Source organism: Mirounga leonina, unplaced genomic scaffold, assembly GCF_011800145.1.
Source record: "Mirounga leonina isolate KUSES-001 unplaced genomic scaffold, KU_Mleo_1.0 Mir_195, whole genome shotgun sequence".
Taxonomy (NCBI): Eukaryota; Metazoa; Chordata; class Mammalia; order Carnivora; family Phocidae; genus Mirounga; species Mirounga leonina.
The window spans coordinates 11,146,960-11,169,036 of record NW_023270490.1 but is presented as its reverse complement, the minus strand read 5'-3'; the positions used below and the strand labels follow the sequence as shown (position 1 = coordinate 11,169,036).

Sequence of the window (22,077 nt, the reverse complement as noted above, 5' to 3'; positions counted from 1 at the left end):
CCTCCCCCGTCAGACAGACACGGACACCCCCCTTCAGGCACTGGCCTCCCCCGTCAGACAGACCCGGACACCCCCCTTCAGGCACTGGCTGCGCCCGGTCAGCACCCGCCTCCCCCTCAGATGGACGCCCACTGCCCCCTCCATGATCAGGCGCTGGTCCACTGGTCTGAACACAAAGCACAGAAACTCCCTAGTTAGGGTGGTTTTGAAGAACCAGTTTATTCGTACATTACACCAAATCATAAGCAATTTATGGGCGCCAAACTCTGACTGGAAAAAAACGAGCTGACAGGGTGTTTTCCAGAAAAGGGACTGTGCTCACAGATAAGACGAATCTGACCCGATCGCTTAATAGAAATGAAGGAAGAGCCCCACAGAGCTAAAGGGGAGCGGCGGCAGCTAAAGGGGAACTGCCCTCGGAGCGCCTGCTCGCACAGCCGTTGGCAGGACCGGGGGCCGCGAGCACCGGGGGCCTTCCGGCAGCCTGCGTCCCAGTCCTCCAGGCACCAGGGCAAGGCCTTGCAGCCGCTGGAGCTTGTGAGCACGTCTGGACCCCACGGGCACGTCTCAAATCCACAACCTGCTGGGGGCCGGGGACATCTCCGGAAGAACGAGCGCCAACGTCCAGGTCTTCTTCGCATGTCCGCTGGCCTTCTGTGGAAGCAGTCATAAAAAACACAGCACCATCGAACACACTGCACAAACAACTCACTTTAGCCTAAGCTTTTGCAAACGTATTACAGAAGAGAAGATGTAGTATCTTTAACAAAAAAGAATTGCTGGCATCACTTTTCCCCCACAGTATTACATAAAAATGGACAGCACATTAAATAAACATTCTGTTATTAATCATTAAATATATTAATACCAAAAATCATGTATAAATTAGGAAATAAATGTACAAACTATTTCACAAAGTGCTTTTTAAAATATATACACAACATTCAAGAAATTCTTAATGTAAGACATTTCAGATTGAAGTTTTGGGATAAGTTCAAGTGTCCTTTTCTTTCAAAAAGTATTAATACAGCACTTAAAAAAACCACACACACACACACACAAAAGGCATATTCGCAGATTGGTAAGGAATAAAAATAAAACGACTTTCACAGTTATCTAAAATGTTTAACATTTTCAATGGGGAATTTTAGTCCCCTGATGAGTTTGCAAATTAGCTCTATCAAAACTGCCAAGAAAGAACAGAAGCGAGGGAGACACCTCCCTAAATGAAATTGCTAATGTCTGTGTCATTTAGCAATTAAGAACTCTCATTTCAGAATTTAATATAGATATGTATTTCTAAGCCCTTACCAGTGTCAAGAGTTTTTAAAACCCATATGCCTCTAAGATAAACACTCCTATCCCAGTGCTTGCGTGATTCTGTCCCCACAGAAGAGGGGAAAATATCCTAGAATAGAACTGGCACTCGTCTGGGGCAATCTTTAATCTGCGCCTTGGTTCTTCATCGGTAAAATGGGAACAGTAATTGCCCCCATATTTCCCAGTGTGGACTGTCAGGATTCATTCAAGCAACAAAACAAAACAAAACAAAAACAACATAAAATACCTCATAAACTGTAAACCATTCAACAGCTCTGGATAAAGAACTACTTTAGACTTTTAAAACATTTCTGAAACTTATCAATTTAAAAAATCATTTTCAGTAGACCTGATATATCAAGAATTGGATTTTTTATTTATTTTCTTGGTTGTTCTTAGAAGTATGTCAGCATTTATCCGAAGATGTTTTTAAAGTATTCATGTGGGTATTACTGTCCAGGTAAAAGTTGACAGAATGTCTGTGTTACTAATTAGTGAAATACAGAGTTTTTCTTTTGACTATACTTTTCCAAGTGAGCTGTCTTTAATGTTTGTGTAGAATTTAAATGGGATTTGATGTCCTAGGAATGTAAAATTTACTCAAATTTTCCCATATAAAACCTTTCCTTTTCATTAGGAAGAACACAGTAAAATTTGTGGGATTCTTTTTAAAAATAAGATCTGAATTTCAGATATCTCTAAAAGAAAAGGAACGCTTGCTTGGAGATCTGAACAAGTAAGTCCTGGAAGAAATAATATAAAACAAAAAATAATATAAAATAAACAAAAAAATATAAAACTGTTCGGAAAATTTGGTATAAATATTTTAAGTTATCAATTTAGAATTGGGCATATCAAATATCCAAATCCCATAAGTGACCATCAGATAAACAAGGGCCAATGCCAGCCATTTCAGAGAGCCCTCTCTTTCCTTCAGAAACTACCCTCTTTCCTTCCCTGGGTTAGGCTAATTGTACGTTTATTTGGAATATAATCATTGATCCCTCTGTACTTTTTAGTACAAACACATAGGACATTTTGGATAAACACAATTGGCGAGAGACACAGGTAATGTGTGAGCTCTGGGAAAGACTGTTCACAGCCTCTCCGCATGAAGCATATTTATCCCTTTCATTGTGTAACAGACACTGACCCAAGACATAGAAGATGCCTTCCCCCCACGGAGGCACAGGAAGAGGCGGCCATCCAGGGGCTGTGGCGTGTGTCCAGCTGCGGTGTAGCCAGTGAAAGACAAGTTTACAACCCACAGTTCGACAAGTGTGTGAGGAGAGTCGGACCTGAGGCCCATTTATGTGAACACACGGACTATGGCATCTTGTAGCTGTGCCCCATTCCTGGGCACAGAATACTCTGATGACAAGAGGACCCCTAACACTAGCTAGAAACATCAAGGAGGGGGGACAAAAAGGAGACAACCTCCCCACTGCATGGACATACAATCCTACACACAGCACCAGATACGTCACACCATCAAAGCGCCGTCTCTCGCCAGCATGCTTGGCATCATACCCAGCATGAAATGTGCACGCTTCACATGCAGACGCTGTGTGGGGCCGAAGGGCAACCAAGAGGTCGGAGTTCATCAGAACTGCCACCAGCCCGACCAGCCATGGAGGGACATGCCACCGCAAGGCTCTAACAAGAGCCGCTTCTTCCTTACTGCTGGTAATTTCCATACTGGCCCTGCAAGAGACCAAAACACAGGTTACGCTTCCACAGTCACGAGTAAAAGTGTAAGACGGGCCCCTCCCCCCAAACCCAGGATTAGGGATGGAAGGAGGTATGAAAAGCAAGCAAGCAAACAGCTCTCTCCCCTGGGTTTCTGAAGGCCATCCGTCCAAGCCTGTGGCTAATGACTGACATCAGAAGGTCAGCGAGGCCCCTCACCAGCTCCTCCCAGTAAGGGCCCCCAAGGGGTCAGCAGCAGGGCTGGACACAAACTTGGGCTGGGACCCTGAGGCCAGAGCCACTCAGCCAGCCATGTCTGACCCAGGTGAGCAAACGTGTAGAGGTAATTTCTAAAAGCCCCACGGGCTCAGAGAATTAACATTCTGGAAGGGAGCCTAGCAGCCCATTCGTTCACGCATTACTCCGAGTGACCCCGAGAGAAACCTTGGTCCTGTCTCCACAGACACGCTGGGTCTTGCCTGCTCATAGCCGTAAGGCCGCTGCTGCTGGGCCGACGGGCCTGTCTGAGACGCTCTGTAGCTCCCGTACTGCTGGCCTTGTCCTTGCTGGTAGCCGGAGTACTGCGAGGCGGCTCCCTGGGCAGGCCCTGAGGACACACGCCAGCACCGTGAGAACCACCGCGGCACCCCCCGGCCCTCCGGGAGCGCCTGAAGCACCCTCCCCGGTCCTCCTCAACCTGCGGCCCACGCCGCGCAAGCACAGCGAGCGCGTGGCCAAGGCTGCCCGCGGCTCCCGTGCGGCCCGGGCCGGTCTCCAGCGCACCTGCGCCGGCTTCCGGCCAGCGGCGTATCTGCCACCGTGGTCGCTGCAAACCCGCGACTTAAGCATCACAGCAGCTGCTGCTCGCGTGCGGGAGAGAGGCGGTGGGCATTCCTGTGGGAACTAAGGTGATTCAGGCCTTGGAAAGAACGGATAAAGGCCAAATAATTTTTCAAACAATGCTATTTGATGAGTCCTGGTTGCAACGGGTTGAACAAGAATCTTAAACTGTGGCTTTCCTTCCTCCTACGTACCACCGTCCCCAGTGAGCTCAGCAAGAAACCTCACGTGTCTTGGGGGGGCCCAGCCTGCCATCTTATTTTTTCAAAAGCCTCCCAGGTGGTCCTGAGGTGCGAAGGCAGAGCCCCGCCGCCCCCGACAAGCTCCCGCAGAGGGGCCCAGCTCTGCATGGGTGAGTGAATGGAGGTTTATATTTACATTAAACTAAGATGTTTCAGGTACAGACACATGGATGTTCTATGAACACTCCCGGAACCCACTCCTTTGACGAACTAATCCCATACTCATTCAGGCCATAAGGACGGCTCTACTGTGTGTTCTGAATGCTAATCGTTTGCCAGGCCATCACGTGGTGGCAACCTTAGGCAGCTGTCCTCCTGTGACAGCAGCATCTAGAAGCACCCCCCCACCCCCGCCCCGGGGCACCTTGGGTTCTGGGGAGTGCAGTCCCCGTGCATCTCAGGAGCAGGTTAGGACTCGGGCAGAGCCTTATGCAGTCTGGGCTCTCAGCAGACATGACCCACAGGCCAGGGGCCGGGGCTGCACGGTTTCAGGTGGACCTGCCTGGGGGGACGAGGCCCACACAGGACTGGGCAGATGTGCGGGCTACGATCCTGAGCCTGCACTCCGCTAATCTCCAGTGGACGGGGCTCTCCCCTTGTTGCTTGCTGTAGCCCAAAAAGCTCCCTCTGTCCACTTCTCTGTCCGATGGGCCTGGAGAACAATGCTTGTTGGCGGGCTCCACGGCAGAGTCTGTGAAGGCCTGCTGGCCCCTTCACACTTTAGGGAATCCTCGTGGGGTGAACAAAAGCCGGTGAGTGGGCCAGCCCTTCTGGAAGCTGCTGCCAGACTAACCCATACATGGACTGTCTCAGGTGACCGTGTGGGAGTGGCTCAGAAAACGCCCACCTGCACCCGGCTCTTGGTCCCTAACGCAGTTCTCCCGCCGGAGAACCCAGAGGTCCTGTGAGACCTGCTGCTTCTAGGGCTAGAGCTCGGAGAGCATCATCGTCCCAGAGAATAAGGAAATGCTCAAAAACAAAAGGATGGGAGCATGTCAAAGGGCCTGGAAGAGCTCCAGCTCCCAAGAGGCAAAGCTGGACAACGTGAACCAAACAGAGAAGTCTGGAATATAACCCAATGTGTAAAATTAAGATCTATAAATACATATTAATAAATGATTAATAACTTATCACTAATTAATTACTCTGCCTTACAGAGAATTCCAAACAGTCTATGTAGACAATTCCTGCTTGAATGTGGGCTGGACTCAGTGGCTGGTTTCCAAAGATTAGGAAAGGGAGAGGAAGAAGGGATAACTTGATGGTGGGGGGACCAGTCAGGGTCAATATCAGGGGCAAGTCATGTTGATGTGGGATGAGAAAAACAGGCCCCCCACGTGGTCTTCCCAAAGCCCACAGCCCAGTCTCATCCTGAGAAAAACCTCAGACAAGCCCGACCTGAGGGTGTCCTACAAAGCACCTGCCCAGTGTTGCTGATGACCGCCAAAGTCCAGAAGGACAAGGATTTCCCAGATGCGGTCCCAGCCCAGGGGAGCCTAAGGAGATGTGGAACTAAATGTCACGGGGGATCCTAGGTGGGTCCTGGGACAGAAAAGGACACTCAGGGCACATGAGTGAGACCTGAGTGAACTGTGAGTTCAGCCCACGGCAGCGTGCCACTGTTAGTCTCTGAACTGGGACGATGGCACTGTGGTGGGACGAGGTGCTGTCCACACAGCTCTGCTGGAAAATTAAGTGTACTAAGCGCCCTCGGCACGAACGGCAGCGTGACCGTGTGTGGGGCCCCGTGCGGGAAGGCGGCTCCCCCTTACCGTAGCCTTGCTGCTGCCCGGGGTAGCTCTGCTGGTTGGGGTACTGCTGCTGGTACCCCGCCTGCTGCTGGGCTGTGCCCTGCTGGTACCCCGCCTGCTGCTGGCTGTACTGCGAGTTTCCTGTGGAGGGAAGGAGACACACGGTGCGTCTCTGGAGACGGAGACAGCTCCTCACGACGCGGACCCCTTGGAAAACCCCTGGACCAGCTCATTTGCTTTGGGATCGTCTCTTTTCCGCAACAATTCGAATATGAAGATAAGCCAAAATGAAACAGTTAATACAATTTAAGGCTAGTACAAGGGTTTTGGGTTGAACTGTGCCCCCCAGAAAGGTACGCTGAAGTCCACACCTCATGTACTTGTGCACGTGGTCTTATTTGGAATAAGGTCTTTGCAGATGCAAATGGTTCAGAGCACGCTGTACTGGACTAGAATGAGCCTTCTTATCAGAAGAGGGACATTTGGACACAGACACACGGAGAAAGCCACATGACAACCAAAGCGGACAGTGAAGTAACGTGCCTACGAGCCAAGGACACCAGGACCGCTGGAGCTACCAGAAGCTGGGAGAGGGGTCTGGGGCAGACCGTCCAGCTGAGCCCCCAGAAGGACCAACCCTGCTGACGCTTGGGAGCTCAGACCTCTGGCCTCCAGAACTGAGAGAGTGATTTCTGCTGCACTCAGTGCCCCCATCTGCGGCACCTCTCGCCACACAGCCTAGGTCCCAGGACGGCCGTGAAGCAGGCCCAAAGCAGCGACTCTGAAGGAAGCACGTTTCAGCCTCTGATCAACAATGGTTTCGCTTGCGAAAAGAACACAGTAACAGCCTTAGACAGCTAAAAACACACCACTGAAAATGAAGCTAAAGGGCACCGTGCAGTGTGGGAGAGGAAACGGGAGACACCCTTAGAGTCCTGGATTGAGAATCAGTACAGATCAGTGACCCCCAGTATGTTCTATACGCGCACCCCTCTTGGTGTTTACTCCTGCAGATTTATTCCGTCGACAGGCTAGTAGGTAAACTGGTGAGAAATACTGTCTCACTAGTAAGGAAAACCTTAGCTGCAGTTCTGGAACATGACTGCAGGCCACCGTGTGTCCCAAGCAGGTGACAAGTACCCCGTGTACTTCCCTTACCACCGTGAGATAATCACTACTGCGCACCCATTGTACAGATGGGGGACTGAGGCGCACCGCCTGGCTGCCCAGGGGCCAACACTCAAACCCGGAGGCCGGCAACCCAGGATGGCCCCAGGGCCTCCAGAAGGGAAACTGAGGGACGTTCCAGTCCCGTGGCTGATGGACACGCTGAGGTGAGCGGCAGCTACCAGGACACTCCTCAGAGACCACTTACTCTAAGCTCATGTGTCCACACAGCTCGGAAGGACTCCGGGAAGTTTCAGGACACACTCATTTTAGGGGCAAACGTGTATGCCAGGTACAAGGTTCAGCTCAGACCTGTACTGGACTTTTCCTTTGACTTTAGGAAACGGGTGCTACAAAGGATTTTTTTTTTTAAAGGCATATATTTACCCGTATACATTTTAAAAGTTTACTTATTTAAGTAATTTCTACAGCCAACATGGGACTCGAAGTCACGGCCCCAAGGTCAAGAGCCACACGTTCCACCGACTGAGCCGGTGAGGCGTTCCCAAAATGCCTTAATTCTTTTTTTTTTTTTTTTAAAGATTTTATTTATTTATTTGAGAGAGAGAATGAGAGAGAGAGAGAGTACATGAGAGGGGGGAGGGTTAGAGGGAGAAGCAGGCTCCTCGCCGAGCAGGGAGCCCGATGTGAGACTCGATCCCGGGACGCCAGGATCATGACCTGAGCCGAAGGCAGTCGCTTAACCAACTGAGCCACCCAGGTGCTCCCAAAATGCCTTAATTCTTATTTTCAAAAATCTAGCCAGCCAGCATCCATGCCCAAAGCCTCATTCTGGAAGAAAGCTTACAGTAAGAAACATGGTTGAGGAGCGCAGTGAGGGCGTCGCCACGCCATTGCTGAGTGTTACGGCAGAGTACCAACAACCATTCTCAAGTCTTCCTACAAAGTCTTTTTTTTTTTTTAAAAGATTTTATTTATTTATTCATGAGAGACAGAGAGAGAGGCAGAGGGAGAAGCAGGCTCCCAAGAAGCAGGGAGCCCGATGTGGGACTCGATCCCAGGACCCCGGGATCATGACCTGAGCCGAAGGCAGACGCTTAACCATCTGAGCCACACAGGCGCCCTCTACAAAGTCTTCTTGATGCAGATCTCAAGAGCTGCCGTTTAGATGCAGTGTGGGTATTAAGTTCCACTCACGGTTTTCAAAACACCTTTACAAAAAGACCAATTTAAGTCTAGTTTCATTTTCTTTTGATGAGGACTTTGTTCCTCAACTTTGACAACTGCACTGCCTTTAATTTGTAACAGGTTCAGTCCTCAATCTGTGAGAGACCCAGTTCTCCAGCAGGAGGGGTGTGGGGGGGACCAGGGGCCTTCACTTGCCTGCAACACCCCACAGCACACGAATGGCCGGTCCACAAATGGCAACCCCCTTCTCTGTGGGGGATCCATCGCAGACCCCGTGGACCCCGCGGCCGAGGGCAGGGCCACAGTCTGCACGCCCTGTGTGCTGTCCTCCGCACGCACGCACGCACGCGTGGTCCAGGGTCAGTGGTGACCTGGGCACAGCCAGGGAGTGTCAGTAACCGCGAAGGACGCAGGACAGCTATCAGGATGTCAGTGATAAAAGTTGGGTGAATGTGGCCTCTGGCTCGGAAAACACCTTCTCGTCCTGTGCTCACCCGCCCGTGACAGGTGAGGATGGGATGAAGTGACGTGAGCGATGAGGGCGGGTGACGCGGTGCGAGGGTGCACCTGACCTTCTGACCGTGCGCCAGGGGGACCCCGTCACTGAGACTGCGGGAAGCCAGACTGAGGATGGGGGAGGGGACTATTACAGCTGGCTCTTTCTTTCTTTTAAATCAAAACTTGCCCCAGAGCCTGGATGGCTCAGTTGGTGAAGCATCTGCCTTCGGCTCAGGTCGTGATCCCAGGGTCCTGGGATCGAGTCCCACATCGGGCTCCCTGCTCCGCGGGAAGCCTGCTTCTCCCTCTCCCACTCCCCCTGCTTCTGTTCCCTTTCTCGCTGTGTCTCTATCAAATAAATAAATAAAGTCTTAAAAACCACACACACACAAGCAGATCCTGGAGACGTAGTTTTTAAGGAGCAGCCTTACTGAGAGCTACAGGTCGCTGTAAAGGCTTGCACCCTCCACCGGGACTTGAACTGCAGCCGCGAGGAACAGTAAGCGCGCTAGCGCTCTGACTCCAGGGCGAGCCCTTCCCTGCGGATCCTGCACACCCACCGCGTCTCCGCGATTGCTCCTTGCTCCCTGCCCCAGGAGGCCCTGAGCTCTGAGGGGTCCTTCCTCCCAGCCCGTCCTTCCAGGTGGTGGTTCCCGCAGGGTGGCGCGGACCCCGGTGCACGGTGCGTATCTTAGCCGACGAGAGCGACGGAGACACGGCAGGGTTCTCCAGGGCTTCAGATGTTCTGGTCTGAGTATTCTCAGCCTTCTAGCCCCTTTCGCTTTTTATATGGTAATCGATAAAGTTCATTCACATGCACCTGCCCAGCTGCGGCCTGGCACACAGTAGGTGTACAATGTTCGTAGGGATGCCTCTGAGAACCAAAGCTCTGCTCCCACACACCATGGAAAACCTTCCCTTAGCCAGAGTCAAACCCAGTAGAAAGGTGGCCCGCGTGAGGAACGTGGACACAAAACGGTCACGGGAACCAGCGACCCATCGGTTCACTGACGCATTCGATAAAAACTACTTCTCGAAACAAGGATGTGCCTCAGGGACACGCGCGGGCTGATCCGGGAGGAGTCGCCGTCCCTGCTCTTCTGAATGTTCACCCACAGCTGGGGCACCGGTCTCGTGGGGCAAGACCCTGGGGACACCCAGGACAACAGCGCTGTGACCACGGGGCTTGGGGGGCGTGGATGGGTCTGCATGGCCACAAGGTCAGGCTACTTGGATTTTCAGTGACAGCCAGTAATGTTTAGTATTTTTAATTTTAACTTCTGCACAGGCAGATAGGTTCGTGTGACTGAGAAATGTAAAAGTGAATGCAGCCCCCCTTCAAGAGGTTCAGGGAAGAAGGCCACCTCCAGCCCTGCCAGGTCCCCAGCCCCGTCCCCCACCCACTGCCATTCCTACTGGTGTCCTGGGTATCTTTCCAGAGTTGGTTTGGGGGTGCACGTGCAAACAGGCATGGTCTCACACACAAGGTGGCATCCCTGGCACCCTGGTCCTCGGCACCTGGCCTGAGCGCTTGGCACAATCCAGGAGAATCGGCCACAGCAGCCCACAGGGAGCTCTGCTGCTTTTAACAGACACAGTGACCGGTGGGCATGTCACGGTGGATGCAGGCTCCGTCCAGTCTTTGCTACCGCAAACCTCACAGCGACAAAGTGCAACAGGATGCCCAAGGGTCCGTGGTGTGCTTGGCAGGGCCCCTGATGGCGACCTGGGTCTGTCTGGCTCAGTCGGCCCCTCGTGCCCTGATCCTGCCCGGCTTGGCCTACCGTGCCCTGGCCCCTTCCTGGCACCGGCCCTCTGTACGCCAGCGCCCCCTCATTCTGGGGGACCACACAGGGCTCCTGTCAGATGCCACTTCCCGTGAAAACCCCAGCACCAGCCACCTGTGCTCCACAAGGCTCCGTATCCCGCTGTGGCATTAACGTAATTCCTGGAAACGTCTTTGTTTTGGCTTCCATCCACCCCCTCATTGCTTCCACTTGACACCCTCCACCTCCGTGGGGCCACAGGCCACTTATGCACATCTGTCTTCTCAAAGCACAACACCATCTGCCTCTCAGCAAGACCTGGCAATGCCACCCACTGTGGGGTGACCTGGCCTCGTAACACAAGTTTGGGGAGTCCCAAGTAGGGGTCCAATTAACAAGACGGAACAAAACGCTTCCAGATTCAGGAGGAAACCATGCCATCTGCCACGCTTGCCTTAGAAGAGATTACTAAGTGTTTTAGCAAACTTTCCATCAATCACAGAAGGCAAGAACATGTAACCCAAAAATGAAGGTATAAAAATGCGCACTTCGAAGTTCAAAAGGCACATCCTGAGCTTGTCTTCGGGGTAATCGTTTCTGCCTCGGACCCTCGCTTGGATACAGCGGTGCTGGAGGTAAGCAGAGGCCCCTCCTGGTGGGGAAGGCTGAGCACTGGCATCCAGGGAGGAGCAGAGAGGGCAGGGCTGATGGAGGAGCGCTTCGCTTGCCGGAGAAGCTCCAGATGGCCCCGGGGCGGTGCACCTCTTCCCGGCAGGCTGAGAACAGCAGTGCAGACACCCGAGCACGCCAAACTCTACCTTTTACACACTGAATTGTATTTCAAACGTCCCAGACACACAGGTTTTTAGCCACGTAGGGCCCCCTGCTTGGCGTACCTGGTTAACCGTCACCGGCAGCTGCTGGCTACAGGCAGTGGGTCAGTGCCCTGCAGCAATGGGCCGCTGGGCTTGAGCCGGGCTGCTGAGTGCTCTCCCCAGGACAGGAGCGCTCCCCCCAGGATGTCCCCTCTGGAGCATGGCCCCTGGCTGCAGCCTCTCCGCAGGTCTCCCGCTGCGAGGGCCGGCCCCTCACGCGCCCTGTCCAAGCACCATCCAGGGAGGCTGCTTGGGCTCTGCTGCCCGACGCGGGCACATCTTTTCCCCGGTCAGCCTGCGGTCCCTCGAACCTCCCATACTCATGTCAGTGACATGGGCCGGCCAGCACAGTCAAGCGCCTGCAGAGCTGCCATTAGGCCAGGGTCCTGTCTCAGGAATGGTCCAAGGTGAGGGGATGTGATGCACCCAGAGAATGTTCGCGGATACCCGTCTTCAAGAGTGGAAGCTGAGATGAGAAGCAGCCTAGGTGTGACTGGAGAAGAACAACATCTGGGGAAACTGTGTGGATGGGGGAAGGGCCAAGGTGGTCACAGGTGGGATCACTGGCGAGTTTACTGTGGTCGTTAACAGAAGGCAAGACCAAGGGCAGTTGTGGCGACTGCGAAGGCAGGAAGGAAGCGTTACCTGTTCACTACGAATGGCCAACACTTAATCAGTTCCTAAGAATGATAAGGAACATCGAATTACTCATAAATAATTTTACTTTGAGATGGTGCTATGTTTTGGTTCTCTTGTTCTATATCCATTATCAGGCTTCAAATCCAGCCAGGGGTGACGGCCAGGTCATTGCACCAGCTTTGGGAACAGGAGGGGCCAACATGGGCAGCTGCTGGGGTCGGGGGAAGACCTGCCTCACTGGGTGACGGCACCAGACACAGGCCATCTCGGGGTCTCAGAGCCAGACTCCCTGGGACAAGAAGGCTGCGTCTGAGCCATGTCAGTGAGTGGTACCCAAACATGGGGACCTGGGAAGCCATTGCTGGGAAACACTTGTAACTGACCCCAGCACAGCCTTCTGGGCGATTCTCCTGTAGTCTCCAAATGTCCTACAATCTCCTAACATTGTAACTAAAAAACGAAACTGTGCGTTTAAAACCTTCTGGCAGTTCTTCAAATAATTAAGCACAGAATCACCTGACGATCCATAATTCTACTCCTGGGCATTAACACAAAGGAAATGAAAGCAAGGACTTGAAGACAGATTTGCACACCCACGTTGCCAGCAGCAGGATTCACAACAGCCAAGACATAGAAGCGACCCAAAAGGGTCCGTTGACAGTTGAATGGATGAGCAAACCATGGTGCATCCACACAACAGAATACAATTCTGCCTCGAAAGGGAATCCTGACATCTGCTACCACACCCGTGAACTCAAGGATGTCACGCCCAGCGACACAGGCCAGTCAGAATGACAAACATGTAGGGTCCCACTTACGTAAGGACCTAGGGACATCACGTGCAGAGATAGACAGGAGAGCAGGGGGTGCCGGGGGCGGCCCGGGAGCCAGGGTCTGACGGGGGCGAGTTCTGGAGACGGATGATGTGAATGCGTTTCATGCTACTCAACTATACACTCAGAAATGGTTCCAACGGCAAATTTTGTTGTATTCTTAGCGTAACTCTTTTAAAAAAAGCCATCCAAAACATGTGGATTCACAAGCTGCCCATCTCATGTTTATTGCTCGTGTTTCCTTCCCTGGGGGCCCTGCTACCAACCCTCACGCTGTGCCCACTTTGGACGCCTGGACCAGGAAGCCAGGGCTGAGCCCGCTGCCCGTGACTTTACGGTTTTCTCTTCTCTTGGGGTCTCCCAAGGACAGGGGGAAGTACCTTTGCTCTCTGGGGACCCCGCCGAGAAGCGGATGTGCAGATTTCCTCCCCGTTGCGTGTGTGCTGACCTCACGCTGGAGGCCGGACGGCGGCGCAGGTGGGAGTACTTGCAGCGGGGAAACGGGCGCGTGCCAGTCACGGGCTTTCTGTTGCTACAGCCGGCCTCTCTCCTCCCCGCCTCACGCCACCTCTGCTGGACAGCCCCGGACAGCCCCCAGGGCAGCACCACTGAGGAATGCCGCGGGGGTTGGGGGGGGTTGGGGGCTGCTGTAGGCTCTATCTGGCCAGCAGGGGTTTGAAGAAATGCCCGGGCCGAACCCAAGGAAGCCACACAGTCCACGGGCACTGGCCGGCTGGCTCAGGAGGGGCGCGCGGTGCCTGAGCCTCCCCGACCGAGTCTGGAGCTCCTGAGGGCGTTCAACCGAGCTCACAAGCCCCACGCTGCCCAGCCGAGCCCGATGGTGGAGTCTGGGCCCCTGCGACCCCCACGCGGCCAGTCAAGCCCCCTCCACCCGCCTGCGTCGTGAACGGGGACGTGTTCCGCGGCCTGCATTTGCCGCCTCCGCGAGTACACGCGGCCTCACACAGCCCCGCACCACCTGCCGCGGGTGCGCGTCTGACTCGGAGCTCGCCGCGCGGCCCTTGCGCTCCTTACCGCCCTCATAGTAGTGCTGCGTGGACTCCTCAAAGGACCGGTCGTAGCTCTGCTCCGTGTAGGATGACTGCTGGTAGGCGTAGTCGCCGTGTCCTGCGGGCACACACAGGCCACGTGCAGTCAGCGGAGGCCCAGACGGCCGTAAACTGAATGGGCAACGCTGTCGGCTCAGGAACGTCCAGACCCGGACCTGGATCCATTTTCCCTGCACTAAGCCCACGAAGGAGCTTCCTACCACCTCCCGGCCTCCGTCTCTCCCTCTGAGATGCAGCCCCTACTTGTGGGGTGAGCGTGAGGAGTCCATTAGTCACGGCATATACAGAGAGGGCGCATCCAGTGCCCAGCACGTGACAAGCTCCGCCGGCACTGCCATCCTGCTGCTGGCTCCCGGGGGTGCTGCTGGGGGGCACCGTGCACCCTCAGGAGGACTTGGCCACTGTTCTGTTGGGGGACAGCCCCGCGCTGGCCTCAGCCCCCCCACCTCACATACGCTCCCTGCCTAGTGTCGCCCCCCTCCCCAAATCCCACCCATCCTCTATGCCACCTCCACAAACCCTGGGGCGATTTAAAATGACTGAAAGGTGAGCGTGGAAGGAAAACCATCTGCAGAGACTGAGCAGCAGCTACAAACAGCCAGCTCAGCTTCGTCCCCTTCCTGAAGGCGTTTCACAATGATGCTTGCGTCCCTCTTTTGAAACAGTTTTGTGCACCTACTCATCCAGCTGTAACCCCGGCTGCCCTCTGGAAGGGGGGCGAGGAGCCTCACGTCCGTGAGCAGCTGTGGGCTGAGCCGGCAGCTTCTCTCGGCAGAGGCCAGCCCTCACCCTCGTCCCCAGACACACTCGGGCGCGGGGGCCCCGGGGGCTGCGCTGGCAGAAGTCGGGGCGGCAGGTCTGAACGGGAGCGCGCGGAGGGCAGCGGTCAGTAGCCTCCGCGACCCCGGTGTCGCCGCCGGCGCGGGCGCGGGCCTCACCGTCAGGGTAGTACTGCTGGCCCATGGGCTCCGAGGCGGCCTGGCCGTGGCCGTACTGCTCGCCAGCGTAGTATTCCTCCTGGCCCAGGTACTGCTGGGACGACCCTGGGGGCGGGCAGCGCACATGGGGCGTTCACTCAGGACGCTGTTCTGTCTCCGGAGGACCCCCGCGATGGCCCCCCGGCACCCGGGAATTCTCCCCCACGTCCAGCCGGGTACCCTGGACTTGGTACTCACAAACACGACCTCCCCAGCCCCTGCTTCGGACCCTGCGCCCGACTCCACCCCTACAGCGGCTCGAGCCTGGTCCGCCTCCGGCAGCAGCATAGCTCTCAACCCTCCCCGTTCCGTGAGCCCCACGCGGCTCCGGACCCTCAACCTCCTCGCTCGACACTAAGCGCTGCTCAGGGAGAACGGCACAGCGCGGGCATTACCTTGCTGGGAGGGCCGGTAGGGCGCCATGGGCCGCTGCCCCATCATGCTGCTCCCCTGGCCGCTCTGGCCCATCATGGCGATGGACGACTGGCCCTGGTAATGCTGACTCCCGCCCTGTGCCGAGTTGTAGTGGGACGAGGCTGCCTGCTGGTGCATCATGGACACTGGGCGACACGACAGAGCCGAATAACCCCGAGAAGCTCCCCGGGCAGGCACCCTCACCCCTCACCCCAGACCCCGACGGCACCCTTCTCCCAGGCCGCCTCCACGCACGGGAAAAACTCGAGTCCTCTCCTCCCACGTCCCCAAGGCTGGTCCCAGAGGAGCCAGGCCTGTGCCCGCCCCCGAGACTTGGGCCTCTGAGGCTCTCGGTGGGCAGCCTCTGCCCCTTGGCCCATCCAGTCGTGCCACCCCTGCTCAGAACCCACTAGGGCAGCACTATGCGATGGGATGGGAGGAGAACCATGTCAAATGACAGAAGCAAACAGGTGAAATCTATTTTAGTAATATATTTTATTTGACTCATTATATCCAAAATATCCTCGTTTTCAGGATATAATCGATAGTAAAAATAAACGGAGGAGATACCATGCGTTCTCCCTTTTCTGTATTAAGCCTTTGAACTCCGGCGCCTGACGCTCGGGGACATCTGCATTTGGGCCCGATGCTACCTGCTGCTCAGCGCCCCGTGCTCGGCCCACGGGGACCCCGTGGCCCAGCGTCTGTGGCCCCACACCCTGCCTACGCCGCCCCCAATCCTAGGTGAGCCTGGCTCCGTCTCCCAGGCAGGGGTCACCCCTCGGCAGAGACTTCCCTGGAGCTGCCACAGGGAACAGCGGGAATCCCTCCACAGAGCCGGACCCAGGGTCCCCGGCACTTCAGAAGCCCCCAGCACCTTGTGCACAGCCTGCACACATTTCAGAGGGCCCCAGGGACCGTCCCGGGGTTGGGTAGGAGTCCTGGGGGCTGGGGTGGTGCCCTAGGGCGGAGCAGGGTGGTACCTGGGTTGGACTGCATGCTGATGTTGGCCCGTGACACGTAGTTGCCGATGGCGCCCTGGCCCTGCAAGGGCACGCTCTGCGAGGCGGGTCCCGAGTGGCTGTAGCCAGGCCCCGAGCCGTGGCCGCTGCCTGACATACTCATGGAGGTGGTGGGCAGCGTGCTCTGAGCTGTCTGCTGCATGGACACGTGGTTTGGACCTGCCAGGAGCACAAGGAGGGCCTTGACCCCATGGAAGACCGGCCTTGTTGCCAGACATCCCGAGTTCCTTCACGTGATCGTGGGGAGGGAGGCGAACCCACGGTCAACAGCACCACAAATGAAGTAAAGGATTAAGTGATGAACAAAGAAACGAGCACACGTGCCGACCATGCAGAGGACTCGCCCGTTCGCCATCCCGACGGCTATCGGTAGCTCCTTCTCCAAAGGTAACCTTTCTGTTCTTGTTTAAAAAAATCCACATGGAACCCCACGCGTCCATTTGAGGTGGCCATCACGTGGCCGTGTCAAAGCAGAGTAGACGATCTAGAGTGCTTTATTCCCTTTGCGTGTTACCCCCCGTGCTCGGGCGCCCGGGCATGGCAGCTGGCCGGCAGCCAGGACCTCTGGGAGGAGACAGGTCCCACACTTAGCTCTGCAGGGCACGGGGTATCTGCTGAGACAGCCAGCCACCTGGAAGCCCGAGCGGGTGACGTGCTGCCAGGACCCAACCCCCACCCTGACGGGCTCAGGGCTACTCACCGTTCCCGATTTGGCCCTGCATGAGGGAGGCCGGGGGCAGGCCCGTGCCAACGGCATCGCTGAGGCTGCCCTGGGAGTGCAGGCCCTGGCTGGAGCTGCTCTGGGACAGTGCTCCAGGGCCCAGGTTCATGTTCTGGGTTGGCGGCTGCAGGCAACAGGGAGTAACAGGGAGGATGGTTAACCCAGAGAAGAACCACCTGAAGCCCTCCAGGGATTTGGCAGCCCATGAGATCTGCCCCCTCATTTCATGGCCACTTGGCAAATGTCTATAATCCCCTGTTGCTCTCACATTTGACCAGATGACTGCGAGTGACTAGGCCCAAACATCTCAGGCCAAGGACATGATACACCAAGCATTCTTGTGTGAACGTTCAGAACTTAAGTCAACACAAACTTGGAAATTCAAAGATAGGTCCTCTTTATTGGAGCTACAGGGAGCCAGCTCGCCAGCCCACCAGACTGCATCTACCTCATCTCACTCCACACCCCCGCCCCTCCCCCTTGGCCTCAGCTGGCCAGGATTCTGTGTGTCCCTCATCCACACCACCCCACGCCCCAGGGCCTTTGCACTGACTGCCCTGGGTCTTAGCACTGGCATTCCCATCGCTCCTCCTCTCCGTGTGCCCTGCCTGCGCAAGCCCAACTCTGATCAGATGTGGAGGGTGACGGGACTGAGTGACCCCTGCACCCTCATCTCCTAGATCTAGACCATACAGCAGCTCCGAAGCGTCGGACACACATGCTGCCTGGACCCGGCTGAGAAAACAAAGTTCCCACCAGGATCCACTGGTATCTCTAGGGTGAGGAGTTGCAATTTCATAGGCCAAGCAAGTTGTTTTAACGATTTTATCAGCAAAACACTTCCTGACACTTATGCTGTCACGTTCCAGGGGACTCGGGGGCATCGAGGGATAAGCTGTTCCCGGTGACAGGACTGTCCCGAAACCTCTGTGCCCACCACGGTCAATGCAGGCCGGGCCCTCTTGGGGCTGTGCCTTCCTATTCCCCAGGCAGGAGGCAGCCTCTGCCGGACCTTGCCTTTGCAGCAGTGATTTGATTTCGGGAAAATGGGTTTAAAAAAGTTAGACACCAGACCATTTACACTGACGTTGAAAGTGTCCCTGCACCGGGTACAGTTTTGCTGCTAAATCAGAGCAGTGTCCGTTCCTGGGCCACCACCGTTCCAATCGCGCTCAGGGCCCGCGATAAAGAGCAAGAATCCCTGAGCCACTTCCTGTCCTCCTGAGACCTGCCTCCCACCATTTCTAGGTTTGGTTCCTCGGGGTCACCTCCCTTTGCTAAAGAAACTGATGTCACGATTCTGACCAGCGCACTCCAGGCTCTGTCTGACTGGCCTCCCGCCCCCTTCCCATGCCTCTGTCTGTTACTTGGTTACTCTAGGTAACGCGCTCAGACGTCTGCTCCCCGAACTGGCAGTCTGAGGCCGTGCCTGACTGCGCTGGGCAAGGGTGGGGCCCACTGTCCCCCGTGTGTGGGCACTCACGGCAGGGAGCAGGGACTGCATGTTCTGGTTGGAGTCCGCGATCGTGGCCAGGTAGACCAGGTTCCGGTGCAGGATCTGCTGGTACCTGCAGGTCGGGGGCACACGGTGAGGCAGAGGAGGCTGCAGGCCCATCTGACAACGTGCACCCAGGGCAGCCTGGCCTTGCAGCGAAGCCCCCGGGGGACGTGGACCCCTGACAATGCCCAGGGACAGGGCAGGCAAGAGTGCTCTGTGGTCCAGGACAGGGCCAGGCAGGGAACAGGGTCCAGCCTGAGTCCTGAGTGGGATCCTGTCTGATGACAACACGCTGAAAGACCCCAAGGCGGTGGCCAAGGGAGAGGTGTCAGCAGGTCTGTTCAGAGGATGGGAGTGGGAGGAGGGGGCAGAAGGCATGAGGAGGCACGAGGAGGCCCAAGACAGAGACTGAGGGAGGCACAGGAAGGGGTACCAGAGAACGAGGCCTCCTCCATCGGACCCTGACACCAGGCGGACTCGGTACCTCCGCACCCCTGAAGAGGTTCCCCCGAACAGGCCGGGGGTGGGGTGGGGAAAGCCCCCAGGCACGTGGTGGCTGCTCACATGCGTCACACGTCTGGGGGCCTCAGACAGCTGGCTCATGCACCTATTCTGCGTCCAGCCCTGGGGGGTCACACAAGGCCCTACCCGGAGGAGCTCACTGTGCCCCGGCATGTCCGCCAGCGGTACCCTCTCCTCCCACACTTCCATGTCCCTCCAAACCTTCTCCCCCTCCTTGGGGAGCCATCCTCTGAGGGTGACCTCCAGAGCCTGACGGCCACTTACTGGGTGCACTCGGCCGTCTTGCCCTTGCTCTGGTAGTCCAGGATACACTGTATCAGGTGGTGGTTCTCATCCAGCATCTGAAGGGGAAGCAGACGTGAACACGGGACACAGATGGGTCTGTGGTGTCCGGCCGGGGGGTTGCAACGGGGCGCCTGCCGGAGTCGCGCCATTAGGTACGCGACGGTAACTGTCACCAGCGTGCAGGTGTTCTAGATAGAGAACGCTAACTCTTCCACATCACCCTGGCCAGCAGGACCGAACACTTCCCACATCCTTGTGCTACGCGTGGCCTTCCACGTGTCAGGGTCCGTCCCCCCACAAGCCCAGGGTCAGGTTCCAGGTTCTCTCACGCAGCAGAGGAAAACCCACAGCCCACAGGACTCCCCATTGTCTCGGGCCCTTGACCACAGTACATCTGCCTGCTAGGGTGGGCCCTGGAACCCTGAGTTCCTGTCTGGAGAGCCCCACATCATGGCCACAGGCAGTCCCTCCTGAGAGGCCGCTCACAGCCCTGCAGAGCATCACGAAGACCCCAAAGAGCCGGCTTTTCGGGATGGCCACCCGGCGGGCAGCCCCTGGGATGGCCTGGGGAGACCCAGGAGGAGGTGAGGAAGAAGCGCGAGAGGGAGGAGGGCCTACGGGAGCGGCGGAAGCACAGTAGGGCTGCGCCGGCCGGGTGGGCGGTAAGGTCAGGCAGCCCTGGCCAGCCCGCCCTGCCGGCCCGGGGTCTGGTCAGCATTCAGGACTAGGGAGGGCACAGAGTACAGCCTTCTCCACCCGGCTGTGGAGGCAAGATCCGGCTCATTCGCCACCTGTGCATGTAACCAGCTTCTGCCCTCTGCAAGGAGAGGCAGAACTGGGCCCAAGGCAAACGCTGCTTTCCACAAAGAGCTCTTTATTCAGAAACGTGTGCTAAAAGAACAATCTATGCGTTCTGCCCTCCACAAATTGTGCCTGGTCACCGCGGTGCAGGTTCTTCTGGGCAAGCTCAGCTCTGCAGGCCCCTGAGTGAGAGGAGGGGCCCACCTGCTTGCCACCGGCTGGAGGGGCAACTACCCTTCCTCCCTGGGCACCGTCAGCCCCTCACTGCTCTCCGACCTCAGAGTCCTGCTCCTACAGAGCTTGGGGCCCAAACCTGTCCACGGAGGGGAGACCAAGGCGCAGAGGGCCCGGCCCCACCCTGCTGCAAGGCCGAGTCCATCCTGAGGCCCCGCAAGCGACCTCTGCGACCCAGGGGTCGGTCTCTCTCGCTGTTTTAAGTTAGAGCTCTGTCCTGTCCCCACTGCGGAGAGCATGGGGGTCAGTAACTCCCACCTTGGCTGAGGAGCCTGCCCGGATGGGAGAACCGGAGGGTGGCACCGTGGGCCCAGCGGCTACCTGTGGGCAGGTTCGGGGGCACTGACTGTGAAAGGGCACGTTACGACTCTTTGTCCAGATGAAGGGAAACAACCATGAAAGACCTTCCTTTCCCTCTAGAAGCTCCCTTATAAGGCTTCAGCTTCCCTGACAGAAATTCCTGGGCAGGAATTTGCCTCCAAGGACATACACCACTGACCTGACATGTTTTATGCTCAGGATGCTCATTTCAGCATCATTCTTAACACTCAAACACAGGGAGAAGCTAAATGGTGAATGACAGTGTCACTTACACAAACGGGCCAAACTGGCCATCGTACACATTCCTACGGTTTTTAGAAGCATGAGGAAACGTTCCACTGTAAGGGTGAGAAGAGGAAAAAGCAAGGGACAGAGCACGATCTCCATGAAGTGAAAAACGCTCTGAACAGAGGCCAGGCCGAGGTGGGTGAAAGACAGTGGACTGGATGCCCTGACCTCTAGACCCTGGCGACCCCCGTGAGTAAGGGACACAACAGGCTATGAGCAGCGAAGGGCTGAGGCAGCAGGGCCAGCAGCAGGGTTCCAGAAGTGGAGGGCGGCAAACAAGAGAGAAGTGAATGAGCAGACCAGACCCTAGGGCGCCAGCTGTGAGACAGCCACATAGGAACCCAGAGGCTGGCGGGAGGCAGACAAGAAGGTATGAGGTAGGGCCAGGGTACTGAAGGCCAGAGAGCGCCCCCAGTGACACCACAGGCCAACCCCGAGCACGTGAGCCCTGCCCTGGGCCAGGCCCTCAACGAGAGTGCTCCTGGGAAGCCTGTGGTCTAGACAAGCCAAGGCCACAGAGGGCTCACCTGGGGGAGATGGAAGACCACACCAGAAAGAAACTCACAAAAACAAGAAGAAAGAAGCACACAAGCAGTGTTAATATCCCCAGAAGCAAAAAAGATTGTGCCGTTAATAAAAGACACTGTTAAACACAACAGAGATAGAACGAAACAGAACTCTGGGTTATTTCTGTAGTGACCAAAGCAAAGACAATCAATGGAAGGATTGGAAAAAAAGTTGAGGGAAACTCCTGGAAAGCAAATTAAAAAGACTAAAGTAGAAAACAGAAAAGGCAATAAAATTAGAAAAACAAGCCAGCCAAGTGGCAAGAAACAATTCTTCCCGGACATCCAGAAAAAGAACACAGGGAGAAAAATCTGCAATGTGTTTTCTCAGAACTGAAGAATATAAATTTCCAGATTAGAATGTTCTCCAAGGGGCCAGCTTGCCAGAAACATTGAGGACAAAGAGAGATCCTAACAAAGAATGGACTGAGAAACCATGGCATTGAGCTTCTCCACACAGGCCAGAAGTTGGCAAACAGTGGAGGCGAAATAGCCTGATCCCGAGGGGAGGCTTCCTGAGGAGATAAGACCAATCCTGAGTGAAACTTTCTGAGGAGAAATTACCTATCCTGAGGTATGTGTGTGTGTG

General features: G+C 55.8%; 1 protein-coding gene across 1 annotated transcript; it reads right to left on the bottom strand.

Moving 5' to 3' along the window:
- Positions 1 to 194: 194 nt before the first annotated feature.
- Positions 195 to 22,043, bottom strand: SS18L1 (SS18L1 subunit of BAF chromatin remodeling complex). The gene is made up of 10 exons (XM_035025519.1): positions 19,258 to 22,043; positions 18,457 to 18,541; positions 16,953 to 17,097; positions 16,214 to 16,411; positions 15,212 to 15,376; positions 14,778 to 14,882; positions 13,805 to 13,897; positions 5,864 to 5,983; positions 3,489 to 3,616; positions 195 to 3,024 (listed from the first exon to the last, which is right to left on the bottom strand). Exons 1-10 carry the CDS (start codon positions 19,425 to 19,427, stop codon positions 2,998 to 3,000), a joined length of 1,236 nt encoding a protein of 411 aa, XP_034881410.1. The 5' UTR covers positions 19,428 to 22,043; the 3' UTR covers positions 195 to 2,997.
- Between the last annotated feature and the right edge of the window lie 34 nt (positions 22,044 to 22,077).